The 24,617-nt window shown below is 36.5% G+C and overlaps 1 protein-coding gene across 1 annotated transcript in view; it reads left to right on the top strand.

The window, feature by feature from the left end:
* Nucleotides 1-24,617, top strand: part of LOC140236478 (uncharacterized) — a 139,594-nt gene that overhangs the window by 107,254 nt on the left and 7,723 nt on the right. The window contains exons 11-23 of the mRNA XM_072316401.1: nt 1,622-1,685; nt 2,406-2,505; nt 11,451-11,512; nt 11,932-12,377; nt 14,657-14,744; nt 15,191-15,267; nt 16,705-16,741; nt 21,188-21,285; nt 21,863-22,003; nt 22,326-22,501; nt 22,865-23,000; nt 24,095-24,244; nt 24,558-24,617. The exon at nt 24,558-24,617 is cut by the window's right edge and continues 1 nt beyond it. Of these exons, the coding sequence (XP_072172502.1) occupies nt 1,622-1,685; nt 2,406-2,505; nt 11,451-11,512; nt 11,932-12,377; nt 14,657-14,744; nt 15,191-15,267; nt 16,705-16,741; nt 21,188-21,285; nt 21,863-22,003; nt 22,326-22,501; nt 22,865-23,000; nt 24,095-24,244; nt 24,558-24,617 (1,635 nt within the window). The remainder of the gene's footprint in view (nt 1-1,621; nt 1,686-2,405; nt 2,506-11,450; nt 11,513-11,931; nt 12,378-14,656; nt 14,745-15,190; nt 15,268-16,704; nt 16,742-21,187; nt 21,286-21,862; nt 22,004-22,325; nt 22,502-22,864; nt 23,001-24,094; nt 24,245-24,557) is intronic.

Raw genomic sequence — 24,617 nt, 5'->3', positions numbered from 1 at the left:
GTGATTACACTGTGATCCCAGTTGATGAAACAGAGTTTGATGTGATGTACTCAATTCTTGACCTCTTAGCTGGAAGTATGTATTCAATACAGGTATGTATATACTGCATGTTTCCCTGCCATTTCTTTTTCCCATGATCTCCTTAACTTTCCTTAAGGCCGTGTCACACCCTTCTGGGCAAGCCTTGTGTGCGACTTGCAAAGAACAATTTTCACTACCCGGAGGTCCCTGGAATGAGCCGCACATGACAGTACCTAGCACGTATCTCACCCGTAGTCACCCGGAGGTGTGCACGCAAATCTTTTTACCCGCAACCACGTTTAGGCCCTGTCACACCTTTCCGGGCAAGCTACGCAGGCTTGTTGCGTGTAGGGATTTTCCAGCATACCTGCAATTTCTGAGGGCGAACAAGGATATGGGCGAGTCAGTGGATGTGTCTTACTTGCTGGACGCGTTCTACTTTATTCTACTTGTGGGTATACTGTGTGTCCTTTGAACCAGTCGCGTGGGAGCTGACAACTCAGTGAAGGAATTCTTTTGATGGAATGGCAAAGTCCCACGGAATGTCATTATCTAGGCTGCATATGGGGACTGCGAAGTACCTGCATGGGAGTTGCCTGGGAAGTGCTGCTGCTGAGGGCCTCCTACTGGCGTTCTGCGTGGACCTCTCCGGGCATCCCCGTAACTCACCCGGAAAAAGTTTTGGTCATGCTCAAAACTTGACTGCGGTTAAATCGGACTTGCGTGAGCACCTCCGGGCAACTACAGGCGAGATACGCGCTAGCGACTGTCAGGTGCGGACCAACTGCGGAGAGCTCCGGGGAGCAATTTTGTTTCCCCGCAAGTCAAGCCACAAAACTTCCTCAGATACAGTATGACAAGGCATGAATGAAAATTGCAAACATTCTTGTTCGCCCACTGAAAATCTTCTAAGTGCTGGAAACTACCTTCTCGCCACAAGCCCGCATAGCTTGCCCGGAAAGGTGTGACACGGCCTTTAATGAGTTATTTAAGTGTACTTTTAGATGATTGAAATTGCACTCATCAACTATCACTGTCACCGTAAAGTATAGGTGCAGATACCTTTTGACATTGGGCCTGATGATAACCACTTGATAACGAACTATGACTTAGTATGTTTTCCCAACTTTCATTTCTGGAATTACCTGTATCTGTCAGGAAAAATCTTAGGTGAAACATTTTATATGTTGCTGTTGTAGTTCTAATGGAAATAGCTGAATGTTCCTTTAGTGCAGCGCAGTTGCAGGTGAAATGCATGATACATCAATAGATATCTGCATTTCCCATATCATGCTCTGCTAGTATTTTTGAACATCAACAGGAATATACACAACGATATGTTTCTCTTTTTTTCTTTTCAAATGTATGTTTGCCAAGGAGAGCATATTAATGAGTAGCCCTCCTGGAATACCATTTTACTGTAATGAGGAATTGTGACAAAGATGATGACATCACTACAACATAAATGATTTTCATTAGGTTACATTTAACAACATAAGGAGAGAGATTTGACTGCTTATGACTCTTCATATCTCTTATGCAGTTGTGTATATACATGTACGTATACACTTTCTTTTTGCTGCATCATTTTCATTCAAAGGTTCGTACCATCAATGGTGCTGGTGAAAGTGACTGGTCCTCTGAAGCTACTGGTGAAACAAACAGTAAGTTTGAAAACCTTCTGTGGGACTGATCTCTATTGTATTATTGCAGTTGAGCTGATTTACATATGTTGGATGTGGACAGTTGGACAGATAGCAATTAGCAACATGACAAATTGCTGAATTAAAAAGGAACCATTATCAAATGACTATCAAAATTTTCTGGTCATTTCAAACAGGGCACGAATCATTATTCCCCCTTCCTAATGATTAAGTATGAAGGAGATTTATAGGAATTAGCATGTGGCTATTCCTGATTTCATAGAGATTTGTTGTTGTTTTTGCAATTTTGACACTTTGTTTGTGAAATTGTAGCAAGGAAAATATGTTGCAAATTTCTGCAGCTTTATGAATTTATCAATCTCATATTACAATGTTGGATTGCCATGATCGCTTGTATTCACAGTGGAAAAACTGTGAGGCATCATTTGCAATATGTCAAGACTAAACTGTCTTTTTTTTTATTTGTGTATATGTCTGTCTTTGTGTTGTGTCTGTTTGCACACCCACACACCCACACGCACATACAGACACAAACACACACACACACACACAAAAACACTCCTCCATATGGATATGCATGGAAAGTGTTCATACTGTAACATATAAATGTGTACATAATACCCTTTGTACAAACTCACCTGCAACAACATGTACTTAAATGTGTGTACACATTGTATAATTGGTCCTCCATCACATCTCTCTGTACTCTCTGTGTTACAGACCCGCCATCTGCAATTGGTGCTATAGCTGGTGGTGTTGCTGGTGTTCTCATCATCCTTATTATCGTAGGTCTCGTTGTGGGTTTCATTTTCTACAGAAGGTATGTTTACATTTTTTAGGAGCATTGGAAACCAATACCCATATCTTGCTGTTGTGATATATAACATGTCAGTAATCTTTCATAGAAATCAGACTGAGTACAAACACTTTCTGGGTTGATGTGATCATTCATCATCTGGTGTCCGTTGTGCGTTATCCTGTGTGTGTAATCTTTCTCACAATTTCAGCTTATTCTTGAAAACGTCATGACAGGTTTTAAACAAAAGTGGCAGGTATAACATCCCATGGGGTGATCAATCTCCATTTGTTCAAGTAGTCACCATGCCACCTTGGGGCCTCACAGCCCAGAAATTCAAATATCTTTAAAAATCTTCTCTACAACCAGGAGTGATTGAGCTAAGAGAATTCTATGAATTATTGCACTGGTGAATATAGTTGCAATTTTTTTCATGTGACAGATCCGTGAATGCCCCCAGCTTCATATTTTGCTTGAAAAAGCATCAGCAACTTTTCACCAAAGTTGGCAAGAATTATTGCTAGAATGATAAATATATTTGTACAAAAAGGCACTATATGCCCCCTAGCCCCCAAATTAGAAATCTTTTCTATGCCTTCATCAAATATATTAGTAAGAGTACTTTCAAGTTGACAGATGTAGGGGCCAAGACCAAATTGAGGCAAGTTGTCACATTTTTATGCCTCCGCCACGAAATGGTGCCGGAGGCATTATGTTTTCGGGTTGTCCGTCCGTCCGTCCTTCCGTCCGTCTGTCCGTCTTTCCGTCCGTCCGTAATGAATTTTGTGGACAAGGTAACTATCAAAAGCTGTTGAGGTATCCTAATGAAACTTGGCATGTATGTGTATTAGGGGGTGAAGTTGTGCCTATCAACTTTTGGGTGCACGTGCTGAAGGTCAAAGGTCAAAAGGTCAAGGTCAAATCATACTATAATTCGAGCAACGTTTGTCTGTCTGTTTGTCTGTTTGTCTGTTTGTTCCTCTACTCCTCCCAGGTCCTTGGTCCGATCTCCATCAAACTTAGTGGGTGGATGCAGGTTGACCGCGAAATTACCGTTTCGGGGTTCATTTTTGGAAAGGTCAAGGTCACTGGGGTCAAAGGTCAAATAACTTCTAATTTTCGTCAACTGCAGTCAGACACCCGATAGAGGGTGCTATGTAGGCCTACTCATATGGGGATTCCCCCAAAAATATAATCAGACACCCAATAGAGGGTGCTATGTAGGGCTGCCTACTCAGTGCCGTATATAAAGAGAGTCTGGCCAACTGCTAATTTGGACGCCATGTCATTACCGCGCGTATTACGCGTTACAGGGTTAGCGTGTACGCTCAGACGTAACAAAATAACCAAGCCAAATAAGGGGTAGTTAACAATGGGCACTGCATATGAGCGCACTTCAGTAACGACATGGCGCCTGTAGATCACGGGACCAGCTTTTGACCAATCACAGGCTTCAAAACACATAAGCCAAAAACCGACTTGGCCAGACTCTCTTAATATACGGCACTGGGCCTACTTATATGGGGATTCCCTGGTGTACGCCTACTTATGCTTCAAGCAAGTTCATCATCATGGGTCATCATAGGTGATTTTTATTTAATAGTTTAATCCAATTAAATTCAATTCAATTTTATTCAAAAACCAAATATAAATAACAAGATGAGCAAGTTTGGCCAAGATCGGACCAAGGAGTAGCGCAAAGTGTTATTTGACCTCCGTAGACCCATAGAGGATTTCTGGCACTCCACGGGTACATTGACTAGTACATAAAATTTCACTATTTCCACCATATCTATGCAATGCCTGAAGATATTTTCTTGAAACTGAGTGTATACATGTATTACCCAATTTAGATTCTCTGGTGAAAGTTTGGGTCATGAGGTCAAAGGTCAAAGGTCAAAAGGTCGAGTAAAAGTATGAAAACTTCTTTTTTTTTCTCTGTAAATGGGAAAATTGTTCAAGGTATCTTCATGGAACATAGTATATACATGTACTGACTGGCAGTGATTATCTAGAGAATGTAGGGTTCATGGGGTCAAAGGTCAGGGGTCAAAGGTCAAGTGCAACACTTCAAAATTTTACTATTTCCCTCATGTTCATGCAATGCCAGCAGGATTACTATTTTTTTTTTACACTTGGTGTATGCATGTGTAACCTAATAGAAATTCTCTTGAGAGTTTTTTTTCTTTTTTTTTCCTTAAAGGTCAAAAGGTCAAAGATCAAGTGAAAGTGCTGAACTAACTTTTTCCTCCATATTTCGGAAGTGGCTCAATTTATCGTGAAACTTACTGCATATTTATGCATGTTCTACCTGAAAGTGATTATCTTATGAATTTTAGGGTCAAAGGCCAGATGAACATGGTAACAATTTACTATTCAGTACAGAAGTTGCACTTTTTCTCCATACCGGTACCATGAAAATTACTCAATGCATAAATGTATGAATGGGTCAAAGTCAAGTTAAAGTCCTTAAATCCCCAAATACATGTTCTCCTATTCATCCAATCAGCAAGGTCAAGGAAGGTGAACATTCAGTCTGATTCTATTTTGTGGATTAAACTTGACTTTTCTGGATTCTCTATTTTGATTGGCTCAGTGTATATTCGGCATGAAGGGTCAAAGTACTATACTGACGATATTTTTGACATAATCTTGAATGATTGTACCACTCTGCGGGCTAAATACGATCTCCTGTTTTTGTTGGTAGGAGACTTCAATGCCAGAACAGGGATACTTGGTGATTTTCTTACAGTGGAAGATGAGATTCAAAATGAAATTGGTTTGTCATTCATATCCGAGAATATAACTGATTCTCAATCTGAACTTGAATTGCTTGGTATTTGTACTAAAAGGTTCAACAATGATCGTCATGTTAATAATAACGGTCATAGATTATTAGATCTTTGCAAAAATATGGATATACATATAGTGAATGGCAGATTCGGTGATGATTTCGGTATTGGTCGTTTAACATGTGGCAGTGCCAGTACTGTTGATTATGCTTTGGCATCTCCCGAAGTGTTCACAAAAATTGAAAATTTCTCCATCGGTACTTTTGATAAATTTCTATCAGACAAACACTGTCCGATTTCACTCGAAATTGTCAATAAATTTGCTCATGCTGTAGAAAGATTTTTAGAACAGACGTAGATAATTGTAATGATGAAAAGTCAATCAAGATCAAATGGGAGGATAAGAAAAGAAATATGTTCGTTCAAAATTTTGATGATGCAGAAATACTTGCATCAATAGATTACATAGAGACACTTACTAAAGGAAACATCTCTCAAAGTGAAATTGATAAGATCGCTGGTAATCTTCGTAATATCTATTTAGATGCTGCAGATGCGTGTAATATGGTTATTGAGTCAAAAGCAAAGAATTTCAAGGTACGCCGAAACAAATTTCACGCAGATCCTTGGTTTGATAAGGAATGTTCTGATGCAAGAAAAGATTTTATATGAGCAAGAAATGTCTTCCGTCGAACTAAAACTGATCGTAGTGAGAGTGAAATGTAACGTAAAAGTAAACTGTACAAAAATGTTATCCGTTTAAAGAAGCGAAATCATACCTGGCAACTTAATTCAGCGTTAAGGAATTTAAAAAGTTCAAATCCGAAAGATTATTGGAAACTGATTAATAGGAAGAATAGATACTGTGAAACATCTCAAGAACTATCATCGCATGATTTTTATGATCATTTTAAAAGTTTGGGTAGTGGTAACGTACGATCTTATGATGCTGGTATTGAAGCACTGCTTAATGATATGTCAAATGAAGAATTAGACAGAGAGATTGAAATATCGGAAGTTGTCAATCAAATGAAACGACTTAAGAATAACAAGGCACCAGGCCTTGATTTGATTTTGAATGAACTTCTGAAGAATAGTTCAAAAAATTTGGTCAAGTTGATAACCAAATTGTTTAACCTTGTATTCGACAGTGGCATTGTCCCAACAGATTGGGTAAACGGTTTGATAAAACCATTGTATAAAGGGAAGGGCTCACGAGATTGTGTTGACAACTACAGAGGTATTACATTATTGAGAGCTGTGTTGGGAAGCTATGCACGGCAGTATTAAATGATAGAGTAACTTTGTTTGTAGAATCACAATGCCTGATAGGAGAGGAACAAGCTGGTTTTAGATGCGGATATTCAACTATGGACCATGTATTTTCATTACATGCTATTCTTGATTTTTATTTACAGAGAAGGAAAAGGGTGTATACAGCTTTTGTTGATTACAAAAAAGCATTCGATTTGGTTGATAGATCTTCACTGTGGTTGAAATTGTTTGACCATGGAATTAATGGTAAATTACTCCGGGTCGTTAAGGATATCTATAGAAAGTCAAAATCCTGCGTTTTTTATAACAATTCTAAATCAGATTTTTTTAAAGAGTAACATAGGTGTAAAACAAGGCGAGAATTTATCACCAATTTTATTTTCGTTGTATTTAAACGATTTTTCATCATTTCTGTCTCTGAGATACCCTGGCCTGGATTCTCTTTCGTCAGGTATCAATGAAACGTGTTCTACCGAAGAAGTGAATATGTGTGTTGATTTATTCACATTACTATATGCAGATGATACGATTGTGTTGGCTGAAAATGCTGAGGAACTCCAGTTAGCTCTTGATGCTTTATTTGACTTATTGCCAATTGTGGCATCTGACCGTTAATACTGCTAAGACTAAGACAGTTATTTTTTCCCGTGGAAAAGCTAGAACAGCTCCTACCTTTCTTTTCGGAGATGACAAAATTTGTGTCTGCGATGATTATGTTTACTTAGGAACGACGTTCAATTATAATGATAATTTTAAGAAAGCTATAAACAAACAAGTAACCCAAGCCAAAAGAGCGTTGTATTCCATGAAAAGTAAAATTTTACCTCTCCTTCTTCCAATCGACGTAAAACTAGAGCTATTTGAACATTTGATCATGCCTATTTTGCTTTACGGCAGTGAAATTTGGGGTTTTGAACACCTCGCCCAAATTGAAACTTTCTTTTGTAGATATTGTAAGGAACTTCTTGGATTACATAAGCGAACTCCGAATTGTATGGTTTACGGAGAAATAGGTAAAGATAGATTACAAAAAACAGTGACCCTTCGGATGTTAATGTTTTGGTTTAAACTGGTTAACAGTAATATGTCAAAGATAGCGCATGTTTTGTATAATTATGCCTCCGCCACGAAGTGGTGCCGGAGGCATTATGTTTTCGGGTTGTCCGTCCGTCCGTACGTACGTCCGTACGTATGTCCGTACGTACGTCCGTACGTCTGTACGTACGTACGTCCGTCCGCTTTCGTTTACGCGATAACTTGAGTAATATTTACTGGAATTTTACCAAACTTGGTCCAAGTATGAAGTATGATGGGGCAACGATTTGATATGATTTTGGGTGAAATCGGCTAAAGGTCAAAGGTCAAAGGTCAAGGTCAAATCATGAAATTGTATCCGTTTACACGATAACTCAAGACTGTATGGAGCAAATTTCACCAAACTTTGTTGGAGGATGATGTATGATGGGACAATTACTTGATTAGTTTTTCAGTGAAATCGGACAGAGGTCAAAGGTCAAAGATCAAGGTCAAATCCTAAAATTTATCTGTTTATGTGATAACTCAAAACTGGATGAAGCAGCTTTCACCAAACTTGCTCCAAGGATGATGTATGATGGGACAATTAGTTGAGTAGATTCTAGTGACATTGACAAGAGGTCAAAGGTCAAAAGGTCAAGGTCAAATGCTAAAAATGTTGCTATTTCCCCCATATCTATGCAATGCCCGCATTTATTTTCTTGAAACTTAGTGTAGACATGTACTACTGCGTAAGGATTCTCCAGAGAGAGTTTCATGTCATAAGGTCAAAGGTCAAAAGGTCAAAGGTTAGGTGAAAATGTTGCAATATCACTTTTCTCGCAAATGGTTCAATGTATCTTCATGGAACATGGTACATATGCATGTACTGACTGGCAGGGATTATCTAGGGAATTTAGGGGTCATGGGTCAATAGTCAGGGGTTCAAAGGTCAAGGTCAACTCCTCAAAATGTTACTTCTGTATTTCCCTCATACTAGTATATGCAATGATTGCATTATTAGTTTTAAAAGTGTTTAATATATGTACATGTATTACTTGATCGAGATTCTCTTGGAAATTTCCAGCCAGAAGGTCAAAAGTCAAAGGTTAAGGGTCAAAGGTCAGGTTTAAATGAAAAAAAATATTTTGTACTGTAATTACACTCTTTCTTCATACCTTGAAAATTATACTCAATGCATAAACTTATAATGAGGTCGGTCAGAAGTCAAGTAAAAATTTTCAATTCCCCAAATATGTGTACCTGCACTCTTTAATAGACAATTATAGCAAACCCAGTTCGTGGAAAGTGAACATTCAAGATATTTCTGACAAACCTGTTATTTCAATATTTTGCCAGTTATGTGAAACTGTCATCACACATTGTCAAGACATTGTACTATACACCTATTGGGAGAATCATGCATTATGGCGGAGGCATCAGTCGCCGTAGCGACATTTCTAGTTTTCAATATGTTTTATCGGCGAGGCAAGAAAATTTGATGACATGGGTAATTAGGATAAAAGAAATATTTAACAACTTAGGTCTTACTGCAATTTGGAACAGCCAAGCATCACATCTCACTTTAGCTGGCTTCAAAAGTTTAGTTGGTACCAGATTAAATGATATTTACAAACAAGAGTGGCATAGTAATGTAGACAAAAATTCTCAATCTTTAAATTATCGAATTTTTAAACAGGATCTTCATTTTGAAAAGTATTTTCGACACCTTAATGATTCACAGGCAAAAATTTTATGTGAATTCCGTTGCGCTAATCATAAACTGCCAATTGTTTCTGGAAGATACAATCAGATTCCAAGAAACGAAAGATTTTGTACCCATTGTAATGAAGAGAAAATTGGCGATGAATTTCACTACCTATTTCAGTGTAGACTCTTTAATGAACAACGAAAGAAATACTTAAAAAATATTACTGGAAATACCCAAACACTATGAAGATGGATCAATAATTTAATTGTCAAAAGAAAACAGTCCTTTCCAATTTAGCCAAGTTTTGTAATTATATAATGACACATGTTTAGATTATTAGTATTTTTTATCCTTTTTGCAAATACTACATGCCTTTTTTACAGGCTGTGCCTTCTTTACAATTGATATATAACTTATTTGTCTTTTCACTCTCTCCTCCTTTTTTCTTCCATCTCTCTACTTCTTCTTCTTCTCGTTCCCGTCTCCATATTTCCTTCATTCTTGTTCACTTAGCGTATGAATTCATTTCCGTATGTCTTTGCGTTTTTTCTTTTTTCTGTTTGTATTTTTCTTTTTTTTTCCTGAACCAAAAGTCACTCGTATATCTTTTGTTAATTCACCAGTCTTGTGTCCTTCTCACTCTCCCTCTTCACCTCCATATCCCTTCTCTCTCTCTCCTCTCTCTCTCTCTCTCGTCATATTTCCCTTTGTTTGTTTGTTTTTTGTTGTTTTTTTTTACCATATATCGTGTATATATTGTATATTTCTGTACATTTTTTTTCTTTTCATCAATCGCATTTCATTCTTTTTTTTTCTAGTTGTTTTGTACACTTTTCAGAGTTATTTGCAATTATTATTTATTGATATTATAATGTGCTATATGTTTTTCATTGGACTCCGATACCCAGAGTTTGGGTTGTGAGTGAATAAACTTTCAACTTTCAACTTTCAACACATTTGTGACAAACTTGTCATTTCAATATTTTGCCAGTTATGTGAAAATATAATCACACATTGTCCACATGTACTATCTAGACCTATTAGGAGAATCATGCATTATGGCGGAGGCATATCAGTCGCCATAGCGACATTTCTAGTTTTATCTTCTGTTTTGAAAAATGATAATAAGGTCATATTTTCATCAAACTTGGCAGTTCTATTTGCCTGTGTGATACATTGCACTCTCATTACAATGAAAATGGTTATAACTAAATATTGGATACAACGAAGTAAAATCTGGGTCCATAAATTATCATCTCTATATATGTACACTAAGTACTATACTTGTTCGGCTATGATAAAATATTGATATAACGAAAGAAAACTGCTGGTCCCAAGGACTGCGTCATAGCAGGAGTCTCCTGTAGAACATACAAATGGACACCATGCCCTCCTGGAGGTCCCCCAAAGCTTCCCAAGTTTGTTATGTTCTTCTTGGTTAATAGTCTACAAGAATGTGTAGAAGGTGAACTTGCGATACTCAGATGAGCACAGGACCCAATTGGTATTATGTTGTTAATGGTGCAGGTGCAAATGGACAACTATTTGAATTTCAGAGATTTTGTTTAGCCCCCTGTATAGTGATAATGTATACACAATTATGTGCAAATATGTGGGTCTATGAAGTGTACATACGTATGTCTATATACCCAACTCATTTCATTGAAATGTCATCATTTTCATGAATTTCACCTGTGTGTTTGTGTCTTTTGTGTAATGCACACTAGCAATGTTTAGACGAAGTGTATGGCAAATCAAAACCACAGTGATTTAATAGATTTTGTATATTAAAATGAATCAATTTGTTGGCAACATATAGCTGAGTAGTACACATCATGTAGATCAAGACACAGCCACATTAACAGTGGAATCTTGACACATGTGAAATATTTGTTAGTTATTTTCTGGTGACAAGGAAAAATTATGACCCACTGATGGTTAGAGATTTATACTGCATAAGACTTTGGAATCATTAAAGGTGTGAGAGTGTTTACCTACAGTATATCCTTCTCAGTGATTGGTCTATATAGCATCATGTGACCAAACATAACATTGTTTTCATGCAGACATAAAAAAAAAAAGTGCTATACATGATTTATAATTCTGATGTAATATTTATGGTATCAAGAATTATTATGTAATTTTGTGTGCAATTTATGTTTCTGAATATTACGTAGAAGGAGAGGTGACAGGAGAAGTGACAGGAACCAGGACAAAGAGGAGCTTGATGGAAGAAATGGTGAGTGACGTCTTTGAACACAACTCTGAAGGCATCATCAGTCTTGCAGCTAGAATAACAAATGATATCTGTTTGAGATATCCTTGTAGTGTATAATACCAATGCCTGTTTTTTTCCAGTATCCCTTTTTTCATGTGACTAGATGAGCAAAGTCTCTGCAAGACTTGAAAAATCATATCACTTGGGATCACTACTTTGTGTGCTACATCAGAATTCATGCCTCAGCAGTCATGAACATCAAGATCTGAAGGGATATGTTCAGAATTCAAGCCTCTATGCAAGTTTTTCATACGTAAGAACATTGCTACATATGCCCTTTTGTCAGCTTATCAAAGAAGAATCAATTTAATGCACACTGTCCTTTTGCATTGTATCTCTTGCTGCTTATTTTGTATTCATTTTTACCTCTCTGTATCCAGTGGTTGTGTATGAAAATACCAGTGTTGATGTGCCAGATGAGAATGCATACGAAGGTGTAGATGTTCAGGAAAAGATTAAACCCAAGCCTGCACCCCGAAGCACATCTCAACACATCAATGGAAATCCTGTGGCAGTCATTGAGCCATCTAAAGTCAAACCCAAGCCACCTCCAAATCCCAAGCCTTACTCCCTCTACCTCCAAGATCAGATGGATGGGGGTGGGGACAGAGAGACAGGTGCCTCCAAGGGGCTTGGCTCCCTCAGTGGGAGTAAGGAATGGAGTGGTAGTCATGACAACCTAGATGAACAAGGGATGGAGGAAAGTAACGATGATAACATCTACCAGGATCTCGCAGCTCCTGGCCCCGTGCCTGTCCATGAGCTCCAGGCATACATTGAGAGCAAGAAAGCCGAGAAAGGAAATGGGCTCATCCAGGAATATCAGGTACATCCTTCAAATGTATGCAAATGTTTTCTCACCCATTTTATGGTAAATTCTATACATTTCTTTAGAATTTTGCTGAAATGGATGTAAGACAGTTTAGTTGCTGGTACACGTTTATAAATCAAAACCTAAGAAATAAAAAGAAAAGAAAAGAATTAGCATCGACCTCCATGAATGACACTATTTGAAGAGCATTTCCAATGTACATGTACAGTATATCTCAACTTTGTTTCTGATTTGCCTGAACCTGAAACATTAATCTGAATTACTGTTTCAATACTAAATGATTTTCTATGACTCAAGGTCTTGTTTTACATACATACATTTTCATACATGTATACATACTCACATACATACGCACACATGCATACATACATATGCTGTAATGTGGAAACAGTAGTCCATGCAAGACTCAAATCTATGCCAGATTTTGTTTCCTTTTTAATATTTTTCCAAGAACAAACTTATGTAAACATGCCAACATACCAACATCTCTCACCCATGCACATTAAGTGAATTCATTTAGAACCATGAAAATGTGCATGTGCACCTGAATACCATTTAGAGGACTGGTATAGAAAATCACATCTTCTAATGTATTTATGTGTGAAATATGGTTCATTTGTAGTAGGGTGATTCCATGAAGTTGGGGCAGTGTCCATGTAGCATCGTGATATTTAAAAAATACATTTCAGCATAACTCAATATTAATTATGCTATACATTTATTGTTTGTAGGCTTTACATTTGCATTGAGGCCATACATTTTCCTGGAAATTTTGTGCCATTCAGACTCAATTTTGATGAAGTTATTAAACAATATGTAACAGTGTCGCATCGTGACGTGTCCATGTAGCATCGTGATATTTTAAAATTTGGTTCTAAGAGACAAATTATGGCAATTAGCTTGACCAAAATTTGATGCAATATGCATATTTACAAGATATGAATGAGATAGCTAAATATCTCAAATTTCCTGTACACAGTTTTAATTTTAAAAGAAAATTACAAAATGTATCACGATGCTATTGGGTGTCCTTTTTCGTGACATTTGGTGGACACCGCGTAGCATAGTGACACATTGTGTAATTTTCTTGTAAAAGTAAAACTGTGGAAAGGAGAGTTAAGATATTTAGCTATCTGACTAATCTAGTAATTATGCATATTATATCAAATTTTGGTCAAGCTAATTGCATTAATTTGTCTTTTAGGACCAGATTTTAACTATCACGATGCTACATGGACACGTCACGATGCTACAGGAAACTGTTACATATCGTTTTAATAACTTCATCAAAATTGAGTCTAAATGGCACAAAATTTCCAGGAAAATGTATGGTCTCAATACAAATGTAAAGCCTATAAACAATATATGTATAGCATAATTAATATTGAGTTATGCTAAAATGTCACACTTTGTGCCCCAACTCACGGAATTACCCAGTAGTATTGAAGTCTTTTGCCACAGTACAGTCCTTAATTGCAAATGCTGAAGAAGAAAAAGTGAACATACATGTATTGACTGCAATAAGAATGAAGGTCAATGAACGTTAAGCACAATATGACATCCAGAGAACCCCCAAGTCTTCTTAATTTCATAACTGTAACCTAATTCCTGCAGTCTTAATGTCAATTTGATCGTAATTGCTTTGTTGGGGTTTCTCTATATGGGCATATTTCTTTCATGAAGGGGGATCCCACATCATACTGTCACCCACAGTGGGTTACATGGTGGTTGTCTACTAAATAATCCTTGAGTGAATATTCCTTTGAAGATGTACTTTCCATGACTGTAGGGACAGGAATTTGTAACATCCAAGGCTACACATTATCCTACACTAACTGATTTGATGAATTCTATGCAGGGTTCCTTTTTTTTGTACAGTATTTGATGAGAAATGTATCCTGTTTGAAACCAAAGTCTAGTCCCATATAAGCGGTAGGAAAAGCATACTTTGGAAATGTGACCATAAATTTATCCCCTTAAAGCAGTGTTGTTGTATGTTTTAGTCAAAGTTTAGACAATGACAACTATATAATGTGTAGGTGTGCATGTGTGTAGATATCTGTGTGTGTATATATGTGTGTATGTGTATGTATATAAAAATATATATTTGAATGAGAAACCACACATTCAGAAAGCAGGAGAAATGAAAAGAAAGAAGAGAGAGCCTAGAGAAAGGAAGGAGGTGATCAAGACGAGTTTAGAGAGAGCACAAAAAGTGAAACACATTACACATTGTATCTCAACAAACTTTTTGCTTTGTTCTTTCCATTCAGTTGCTGAAGAGCAGCCAGCTTCATTCATGGGATGTAGCATCAAAGGAACAAAACAAGTCGAAGAATCGCTTCAAGAACATCATTGCATGTGAGCCTTTTACACGACTACAGTATGCCATCCAGCTAGAGTTGTTTGATCTTTCAGATGATAATGCCTGTCAATAGTGATCAAAAGGGAAATGGTATATCTCATACATGTATATTTCAGCAAGCACAGTCCTGATTATTTAATGACATTTGGAGTAAATCATTCATGCTGCATTTTTATTCAGATGTATAGGTAGAAATGGGAATTTCTATGATGAACTTTCTCTTGCACTGTTTGCATTGTCTTCTGAATGATGAAAAGTGGTATATTTGTCTTCAACATATATTTTGTCCAAAAGAAATCAGGTGAAAATCATAGCAGATAGATCTTCATTCTTTATCATAGCAGTGAGTTGCACTCTACAATGATGGTATTGTAAAGATTGTAACACATTGCCAGAAATATATTGTCTAATAGAACCTGTATATCTTGTGGTTCCTGTACAGATGATCATTCCAGAGTTGTTTTGGAGACTACCGGTGGTGATCCTCACTCAGATTACTACAATGCTAACTACATGCCGGTGAGTATTACAGTCATTCCATGACTAAAATTTTTACAGGAATGTAACATACAGTTTCTTATCAAGCAGTCATTGATCCCCTTGATAAGAGAGCCTGTATTCATCAAGGACTTGTTTTGTTTTTCTTTTAGACAGTACAAAAGCTAAGTATTTTGGCTACCTCCTGCTTGAAGAGAAATTGTGTGTCAGTAATGTAACTACAGCTGTATGTATTTGCAGGAGCCCATAGTACTCATATAGGCTTATAGCTTGAATCCATAGTTTGAGGAAAGTGATGCACTTCATACCAATGTTTGTTTGTGTGACATGCAATTTAGAGATGAAAAGCTAGTAGAAATTGCCAATGTGAACATTTTCAATCATGTGCTAAAGAAAGAGAAAGCTCTCTCGTGATTCTAAATCATTTCAGTTTTGAGGTATATAGCATAGGGATTCTGCAGATTCAAGGAAAAGTTAAAGCACCAAGATATTTCCTCCAATAGAAAATCCTTAAATGTTTAAAAAATATGCTCCAAATATTACATTTTGCAGAATGATGTTAAAGTATGCAAGTGCATTATTTTTGTTATCATGACATATGACATTTCATTAAGTAAATTTAGTTATACCAAAGAGAGATTTTGTGAAGTGTGCAGTGTTACATGTCTTTAATGAATCCAAAGGACCTAGTCTGCTGAATCATTTCCTCACAATAGATCTCATTGCAGTTACACATTTGGTCATGTTAGAAAGCTAGTCTACAAACAACATTCTGTCCATTGCCTATACATTCACTTTCAAGAAGAAACAGAAATAATGTCATTCAGAAGTACAGCATTTGACTCTTGTCAATGTGCAGATTCTATGTTGTTACAATGTATGATATAACTGCATTAAATTCCTAGTAGAAGCAAAAGGATAGAATGAGTAGGTAGTTGAATGACTCAGCAAAGGGAGGAATAAAGCCAGAGAGATGGACTCTGGGGGAACCAGCTCATTGAAAAGAAAAAAAAGGATTATATTTTGTATCTCTTAACTTGGCCTACTTTAAATTGCCATCACCCTCAAGGGGTAATAGATTTGCAGAGTAAGTTGCACTGTGCAGAAACTGCTAACATTGCATTGGTTTACATTCTTTTGGATATGAAACCAAGCATGAGTCATTATCTTGTTTAACCATAACTAGGCTAGGGTTCTTAAGCAACTCTTAATCCCTCTCTGTTTTGTTTTGTTTTTTCTTTCTGTGTGAGGGATACTTTTTTTTAAACAAAACATTAAAGCTTTCACAATGCTCAAGGTCTTAGAATGTGTATTTAAATCATCCCCTCAAATATTAGTGAAAGATGGTATACTCATTTATTTGTTGCTGATGACAGATGCAGAGAGTCTTTTAATATCCATATTGACAGGCCATTGTAGATTACTCAAGAAGAAATATCTTATTTTCTGTTGCAACAGAATTACAGAGGAGAAAAGGTGATTGTTGCATCACAAGGTAAGAAACTATAAAATCTGTGGAATGCTATTATATAGACTGTATGTTATCTATGATTTCAATTGTGATATCAGTTTACATGCTGATTTTGATACAGCGATATTGTATTGTGTGCATGTTACATTCACAAACACTGTAATATACAGAACTGCCCAGTCTCTCTCAATGTCTTCATTTCTTCATGTCTGGATTAAGCGGGGTTCCCACTATCACGATTAAGACCACGATTGAAATCGTGGTCTAAATCGTGAAGGAATCGTGATCTTATTAGATCGTATCAGATTGTATCAGATCTTGAGATTAGTCGTGGCAATTGCATTAATCGTCGAAAATTTTTGGACGGTTCAAAAATTTTCTATGATTAACACAATTTTTGATCGTGGTCATCGCATCAGGTTGTCTTGGATCGTATCAAAACGCAGCAAATCTCATCTAGTCGTGCTTCTTAATCGTGTTGATCGGGATCAACTTTTTCACTTCCCTTTTGCTCTTTCTCCCTCTCTCTCTCTCTCTCTCTCTCTCTCTCTCTCTCTCTATATATATATATATATATATATATATATATATAATATGTATATTGCACATTCGCCCTTATTTCACTCCCAGATGGTATATATTTTGTATTCCGCGAGGTGGCAGCCTGCATCTTTAGATTATCAGTTTCAAATGGTAAATTGTATGATTGTGTAGGCATTTCATTAGCATTATTCGTAAAGTATATAATTTTTTTTTTGCTTATAATTCTATGGGATGAAAGTTGTATCATTAATTATTAGATATTTTCATCATATCATTTTTATCATATTACCATTGCACAGACATACACAAAAAAAGGAGTTCCCGTAATCAATTTGGGGTATTTTTTTAATTTTTTTAATGAAAACAAAAAATGAGCACAAATAAAATGGCAATGGTATGTCTGCACGTATTGACTAACGTCAGTACAAAAAAGTAGAATGATTTCCTGAATCGTGCATGAGTGAGCACACATCAAAGGCAAATTTGGTTACTTTTTAAAAGTATACTAGTAGTAGTTGTTGTTGTTGTTGTTGTTGTTGTTGTTGTTGTTGTTGTTGTTTTGGTTTTTTTTTTGGTTTTTTTTTTTTGGGGGGGGGGTGTGAAGTATTCTGTTACAGTTTCTTGTGTATTGTATATAATGATTAATCGCTGTAGTTGTTTCATCATCCATCATTTGATGCCTTTACATCTATTGTACACTTTTCATTTGTTTTGGGGTTTTTTTTTTGTGTGTGTGTGTTTTAGAGGAAAATAGCTGTGTCAACTCTCATTAAACTGCAAAATCAATTTAGTTTAGGATTGTTGTCAGATAATGCAGCCAAGATCTAACAGCCCATGTCGAGTGAGCATAAGAAAGAGTAGTTGTGTCTTCATTGAGTAAGCATGTACAATTTTAAAGATGGAGCAAAAGCTGCAAAACTCTACTCTTGATATTGAATACTAAGGGAGGGGTGGCACCATGAATCATAAAATAACAACACCACTGAATCATTCACTGGAAGCAGAATGTTTCACATACCTCATAAAAGTAACTTTTGTGACTTTGAAAAGTAACAATTGTCACTCATACATGACTACAGTGTATAAAGATCACTGTCATTATTTTTCACATAGAAGTTAGTCAATAAGTGTAGCAATACCCCTGCAAAATGATTTTGCTTCAAACTTTTTTTTGTTGTTAAAAAGTGACATTATTTTAGGGGAGTAACTTTTCTGTTGTGTATATATCGGTTTTGTTAAACACTGTTAAATAAAACAATAAGTCAAGCCAAACCAACCAAACTTTCAATACCCATGAGATAACAACATTTTGAAATAAAAAAGCATATGATACATACTATGTGAATATGAAATCAAACACTTAAGCAGTGCTATCAGTTCGGACAGCTTTCTTATATTGAGCGTATAATTATAACACATATGATAGCATTCAAAAAAATTCAATCCTCTTTTTCAGTTTCCTGATTTTTTTCTTGTATTTCAAAGGAAGGTGAAAACATTTTTCTTGATCTTTTTCTGGGGAAGAGGGGGCAATAATCTGATCTTGTGTATGCGTTTTTGTTTTGTTTTGTTTTTTGGGGTTTTTTTTTGGGGGGGGGGGGTAGGGAGGGGGAGGCCGAGCATGTTGATTCAATAATCTATTAATTTCTTTAGGTTGAATAAAAGGAGGGACTATCTGAGGTTGTGGCTGGCCCATGAATAGGTGCTGCTTTCTCTCTGATGATATTAAACGTAATCGTCATTCACAATACTACAAAGGTCATATTGTCATCATCCTTAACCTGTCAACCTTTGCCATCATCAATGGTTGTGGGTTATAATCACTCTACAGAAGTTAAGGAAACAATGAAATCCATTTTCAGCTGGACTATAATATTCCCATTTGGGTCCAATCGCACCTTAAAGAGGGGACGCTTTTGATCCCGATATCAACAGCCGCATTGGTTCGCGGTATCAGTATTGGAACGTATCAGAACGTAACTGCACGCACCAGATCGGGAATCCCGATCGTAATGTTTGTGTTAGATCGAAACCAATCGTAGGCTCAATCAGGACAATCCTGTCGGGTTGTATTTGAATGGGAGACCAGATCGTGACAGATCATATCGGTTAAAATAGACCAATCTGACCATATCGCATCCAAGCGAACCAACACGTATTGACTCTCATAACCTTGTATCCAAAAATGAAATTTCAGACGAGTTCAACAAAACTTCCACGATCAGTTACCAATGTCCAATCGTGGCGTTCTCAATGGATCGCACGATAGTGGGAACCCCGCTTTAGAGATTGTGAAATCTCCATTGTGTTGAGTTATCTTTACCCATTGAGATGCATGTAACAAGCAAGTTTTGCCCTTTAATTATAGCTGTTTGGAATCTCTCTGATTTGATATGGGAATACTGCCAGACTTCTGTGTAGACAGTACAGTAGGAGATATGTGCTACCAGTATGCATATTGATGTTTCAGTGGATTGATCCCATGGGCCCCATTTGTTTTGCTTTTGCTTTTTTCCTTTTTTCTTTTTTCTTGTTCCATATTCCACATTTTTGTACAAATTTTACATTCCATTTAATTTTGAAAAAAATATATTTAACACAACAATCAATTTGAAAAAGGAAATTGCACAAATGTATATCAGGACATATAAATGATGTGTGATATGAGGAACCTACTTGAAAACAAGAAACTATTGGAAGTTGCCATTCCAGCAAGAGTTGCTTTCCTAACACCTTTTATGAAATGGGGACTTAACTGATGTCCTCATCACAACAAGGGTGAAGTTATTCAAAGGTCCACCAATCTTTCATTTGCACCACTGCTGTCATGGTGGAAATGCAAACCTGCAATATCACAGTCTTAAGATATGTGAATAATGCAGCAATACACGGCAAACCTTCACTCTGACATTATGAAGTAATCTTGCCATTTTAACAAGACATCAATGTTGTGAGTTGCTGTGGTCATTGGTCATATTTGTTCAAAAGTACAAGTTGTAAGAGTGTCTTGATGGCAGTGATGTAACAGAATTTCTCCATCACTCACAATGATCTGAAATTCAATTCAATTCAATTCAATTCAATGTTTATTTCATTTTCTGACAAAACATAAGTTACACTTCTTTTGACAAGAGAGAATAAGGTAAACAGAACATTATGTATTGAAAAGAATGTACAACAATTGAGGACCTTTGAGGACATTGTTGTAAAAAAGAAACAGAAGTGATCGAAATGAAGTACATGTATAACTTTGCTTAACGTGTGAAAAATGGAGAGACCCACTAAAAAGACAGAGCTTGTAGAATGTGGGCCCCTCTGGAAAAATAACATCAATGGGAAGATTAATTGAAGCATCATAAATACAAAAGGAAAAAAAAAAGAAAAAAGAAGAGGAAGAAGTCTGGAAGCCCACTGAGAATTAGATTCACAGATAAATTCATTTACCTTCGTAGACGCAAACAAACATAGAAAAAGACTAGACAACAAAACAACTACTGAAGAAAAGGCTGTACGGGACAAAACTGAATTTACAAGACTAACAAACAGAAGACAAAATAGCAAATGAAAATGCACAACAGAGACAGCGATCTTCCACAGAAGCATGTCAAGAGAAACAGATGATAGTTGTGGAGAAAAAAAAAGTGATATTGTAACGCCTGAAAGGAGAAAAGCAAGGAAATGAAGGGACGTATGAAATATATTTCTGTCTTAGGATTTTCTGCTGCACAATCTGCACAGCAAAATGACATTTAATCTTCAAATAAAGCTTCCTAAAGTGTAATTTAATACTATCCATATGTTATATTTAATGGTGTTTTTTTTCCTCAATTAGATGTTGTTTTGACAATGTAATTTCTCTCTGTAAAGTATAAACTATCTGTTTGATTAATCATATCTACTGTGCATTCCAATTGCTTTTTCCTGTAGCACCAAACAAGGCATCACTGACTGATTTCTGGAGGATGATATGGCAGGAAAATGTTGAGACCATTGTCATGGTGACAAATTTGACTGAGAATGGAAAGGTTTGTATGATATCACTTTGCAAAATTGATGATTTTAACCTTACAAAGTGTATGTCTGATTATGGTAACAATTTTCAGCTTTGTTTGTGCAATATCGATATATTTCCTAACAAGCTGTATTTTGTATGGAAGCCCTCGTTACAGGTTTCACTCATGTTTGATTTTGATATAGATTTTACACATATAACCCTACATACCATTTAGTGTACACTGTATACTATTATATGTTTGAGTGAGTGTGAGAGTGTACCAGTGCTGACAGTGATGGAATACAAAAATAGTTAATGTTCTTTCAGTACATCAGTGGCTGTTTATCTTGATAGATATTTCTATACTTTGAATGGTTGTTATATGAGAGAGAAATTGCATTGAATTGAATTTAATTGAATTTAATTTAATTTAATTTAATTTAATTTAATTTAATTTAATTTGATTTAATATAATTTAATTCTATTGTCTGCATATACCAAAAAAAAAAAAAATGCATGGCCTGCCATGTCATTTATGGTGATGTTTGTGTTCACAAAATGGTTATTTGTTTATTGATTATGATTGTGTATCTTCTCCTATGCATTAGGACCGATGCAAGCAGTACTGGCCTATAGATTCTCTTTCTATCAGCATTGGAAACTTCTCCATTTTCTTGTATGAGGATCAGAAATACTCTGATCATGTCATCAGAAAATTGGTCGTTAAGAAGGTAAAGTTGCATGTATTAGCAGTCTGTAAAAGGAAGATACATTTTTTCTGTTTGATAAGTGTGAAGGGGTTGCTTGATTTTCCTCAAATGTCACATGTGTTTTAATAGCATTGCTGCATTCATTCAAGTCACATGTAGATGGGGGTTTTATATTCCTTCAAGTTACCAGTAGCAGTTGATAACAATAGCATTTTATAACAGTGGTATTGGTGGTAATCTGTATGCAGTTGTCATTTCCATTTCCACGGATATTACTTTTTTCACATTGTCCACAGTGCTTTTAGTTCTGCACCCCTTCTTAATGATTTTATTATCATTTTTGTCCCTTCTGGGAGGAAAGGCTGAGGAAGGAAGTGAAGAGAAAAGAACAGTCACCCAGTTCCACTACTTGTCCTGGCCTGACATGGGGGTTCCAGAGTACTACACCACTCTCCTTGACTTTGTTGAAGCTGTTCTCCATCACCATGCCACCATGTCTCCAGCTGATCGAGCTAGACCAATGCTGGTACACTGCAGGTTAGTATTCATCAATCTATAATTGTTCCTCTTCACTCCTGTGTACTTTTATCATGAGCATCTGTACAAAGGCCTCAAAAGTAGGTGATTGTAAAATAAGGGAAATTATAATAATTGCTACTGGTTGACAAATTGCCCAACATGTACATACAGCTGTATATGAAAACCAATTATTCAGTTCTTTAGATGGAACCGATAATCTTATTAAAAAACTACTAAAAACTGTATAATCGGTGCATATTTATGTCAATGTAGAGCAATTTGTCAGTCAGTTGCAATAAATTTGTGAATGCTGTAGGTGCTAGTGGCTGAATGTGACACCCTCAACACAGTTTATTGACCTGTCATTGCTCTCCTTCATAGTGCTGGAGTAGGAAGAACAGGCACCTTCCTCACCCTCTATAACATGCTGTGTATGATGCAAGAGACTGGAAAGGTGGACATCTTTGGATACATCAACCAGATGAGAGAAAATCGTATCAAGATGGTGCAAACACAGGCAAGAATATGTCATATGTCTAAGCTTGAGTAAATAGTTGCATGTTTTGTATACAAAAAGTAAGATAAACTTCATTTTTAATGCTATCCCCAAACCAGTCAGTCCCTGTGTGTTCTGGGGCCCATTGCATAAAACTTACCGTTGAATTTCAATGGTAAATACCGTCAAAATTAGGCGTCACAGCCAATCAGCATCAAGGATTGTAAAATTTACCGCTAATTTGAAGACTTACCGCTAGAAAGGAGTTGTAAGTCCAGCGGTAAGGTATTTTATGCAACAGGGCCTTGGATTGCTGTAGTATTATTCAGGTCATCCTCTCCCAGGATTTTTGTGTACAACAAGTTGTAACAAAATTTCGTGGATGATTTGTAATTTGTAATTTGTTGATGATGTGATTAAGAAATTTTCTACCTTTTTGTCTTTGTGTTGAGTTTAGGATAGGGAGGGTTTTGATACTGTGATGGATTTGTGTGTGTAAAGTATATGTGCATATGTGTGAGTCATATTTACCAATGGAGGTACAAATGTATTTCTTAATCACAGACATTGAAACAGTAACATCTAAAGACACTGAGTGACTAATGTTTCCTTGCAAAGGGATTGTGATGTTTGTAAAGGGCTCAAGACCAGGAAGGCCTATACACATGTAGGCTTCAAGACCACACAAGCTCAAATGCCTCCAATCCGTGCAAGCCTGTGAGCATTATCCTGTTGTGGCTGCATTTAGATGATGATCTTCATACTTGATGGTTGTCCAACATTTCCACAGCTATGATCTTTGCAGGCTCACGTTTGCAAACGGTTGCCTCCAAAATAATGAATATCATGAAGCTAAAATGTACTTTGTACTTTATTGAAGATATCAAGTTAAGAATAAAGAAAAAATTTAAGAAATACAAGTAAGATGACTAGTTTACAGCAGAAGACGAAGTGAGAAAAAAAAATCACAATGCAAATTATAAATACTGCATGTAATTCACACAAATGCCTTTAGAGCGCAGCTTATCAAATATTAGATAGACTTATTGATGCAAGAAATACTGCAACATGTTGAGATCTATCCCTCTTCATATTGAACCCTCCTCTGTTCACAGGATCAGTATTTGTTCATCTACAATGCTCTCCTTGAGGTCTACATGTCGGGCCAGACCAACATTCCTGTGTCACAGTTCAAGAAGAAGCTAGATACTCTCAACAGGGCCGACCCAAAGACAAAGAAAGCCAACATTCAGGTGGAATTTGAGGTAAGAAAATAGATGGCGACAATTTCAAGTTACACAAAATTATTCTTTTGGATGTCTTGTGGATACAAACAAAAAGATAGAACATGAGCAACTGATATGCTACAAAGCAAGATTTGAAGAAAGATAGCATGAGAGCTTTAAATCCAGAGATTGGCTGACTTGGAAAAAGGTGCTTGTCTTGAAAGTGATCATATAACACTGCACTCACATTTGCCATGTTGAATAGATTGTAATCTGTACTCCTTTAAAGTGTAACAAGTAAGAGATATATCCTTCAACCTGACAGAATGGTTTGTTGATCTCTTCCTTACAGTTGCTTGACTCACTAGCACCAGTTCCTCCTAGCAATGCCTTCAGAGGAGGAAAGATGCCT

The sequence above is a fragment of the Diadema setosum genome, chromosome 13, assembly GCF_964275005.1.
Source record: "Diadema setosum chromosome 13, eeDiaSeto1, whole genome shotgun sequence".
Lineage (NCBI taxonomy): Eukaryota > Metazoa > Echinodermata > Echinoidea > Diadematoida > Diadematidae > Diadema > Diadema setosum.
The sequence above is the reverse complement of the archived record's forward strand: the minus strand, read 5'-3'. Positions and strand labels throughout refer to the sequence as shown.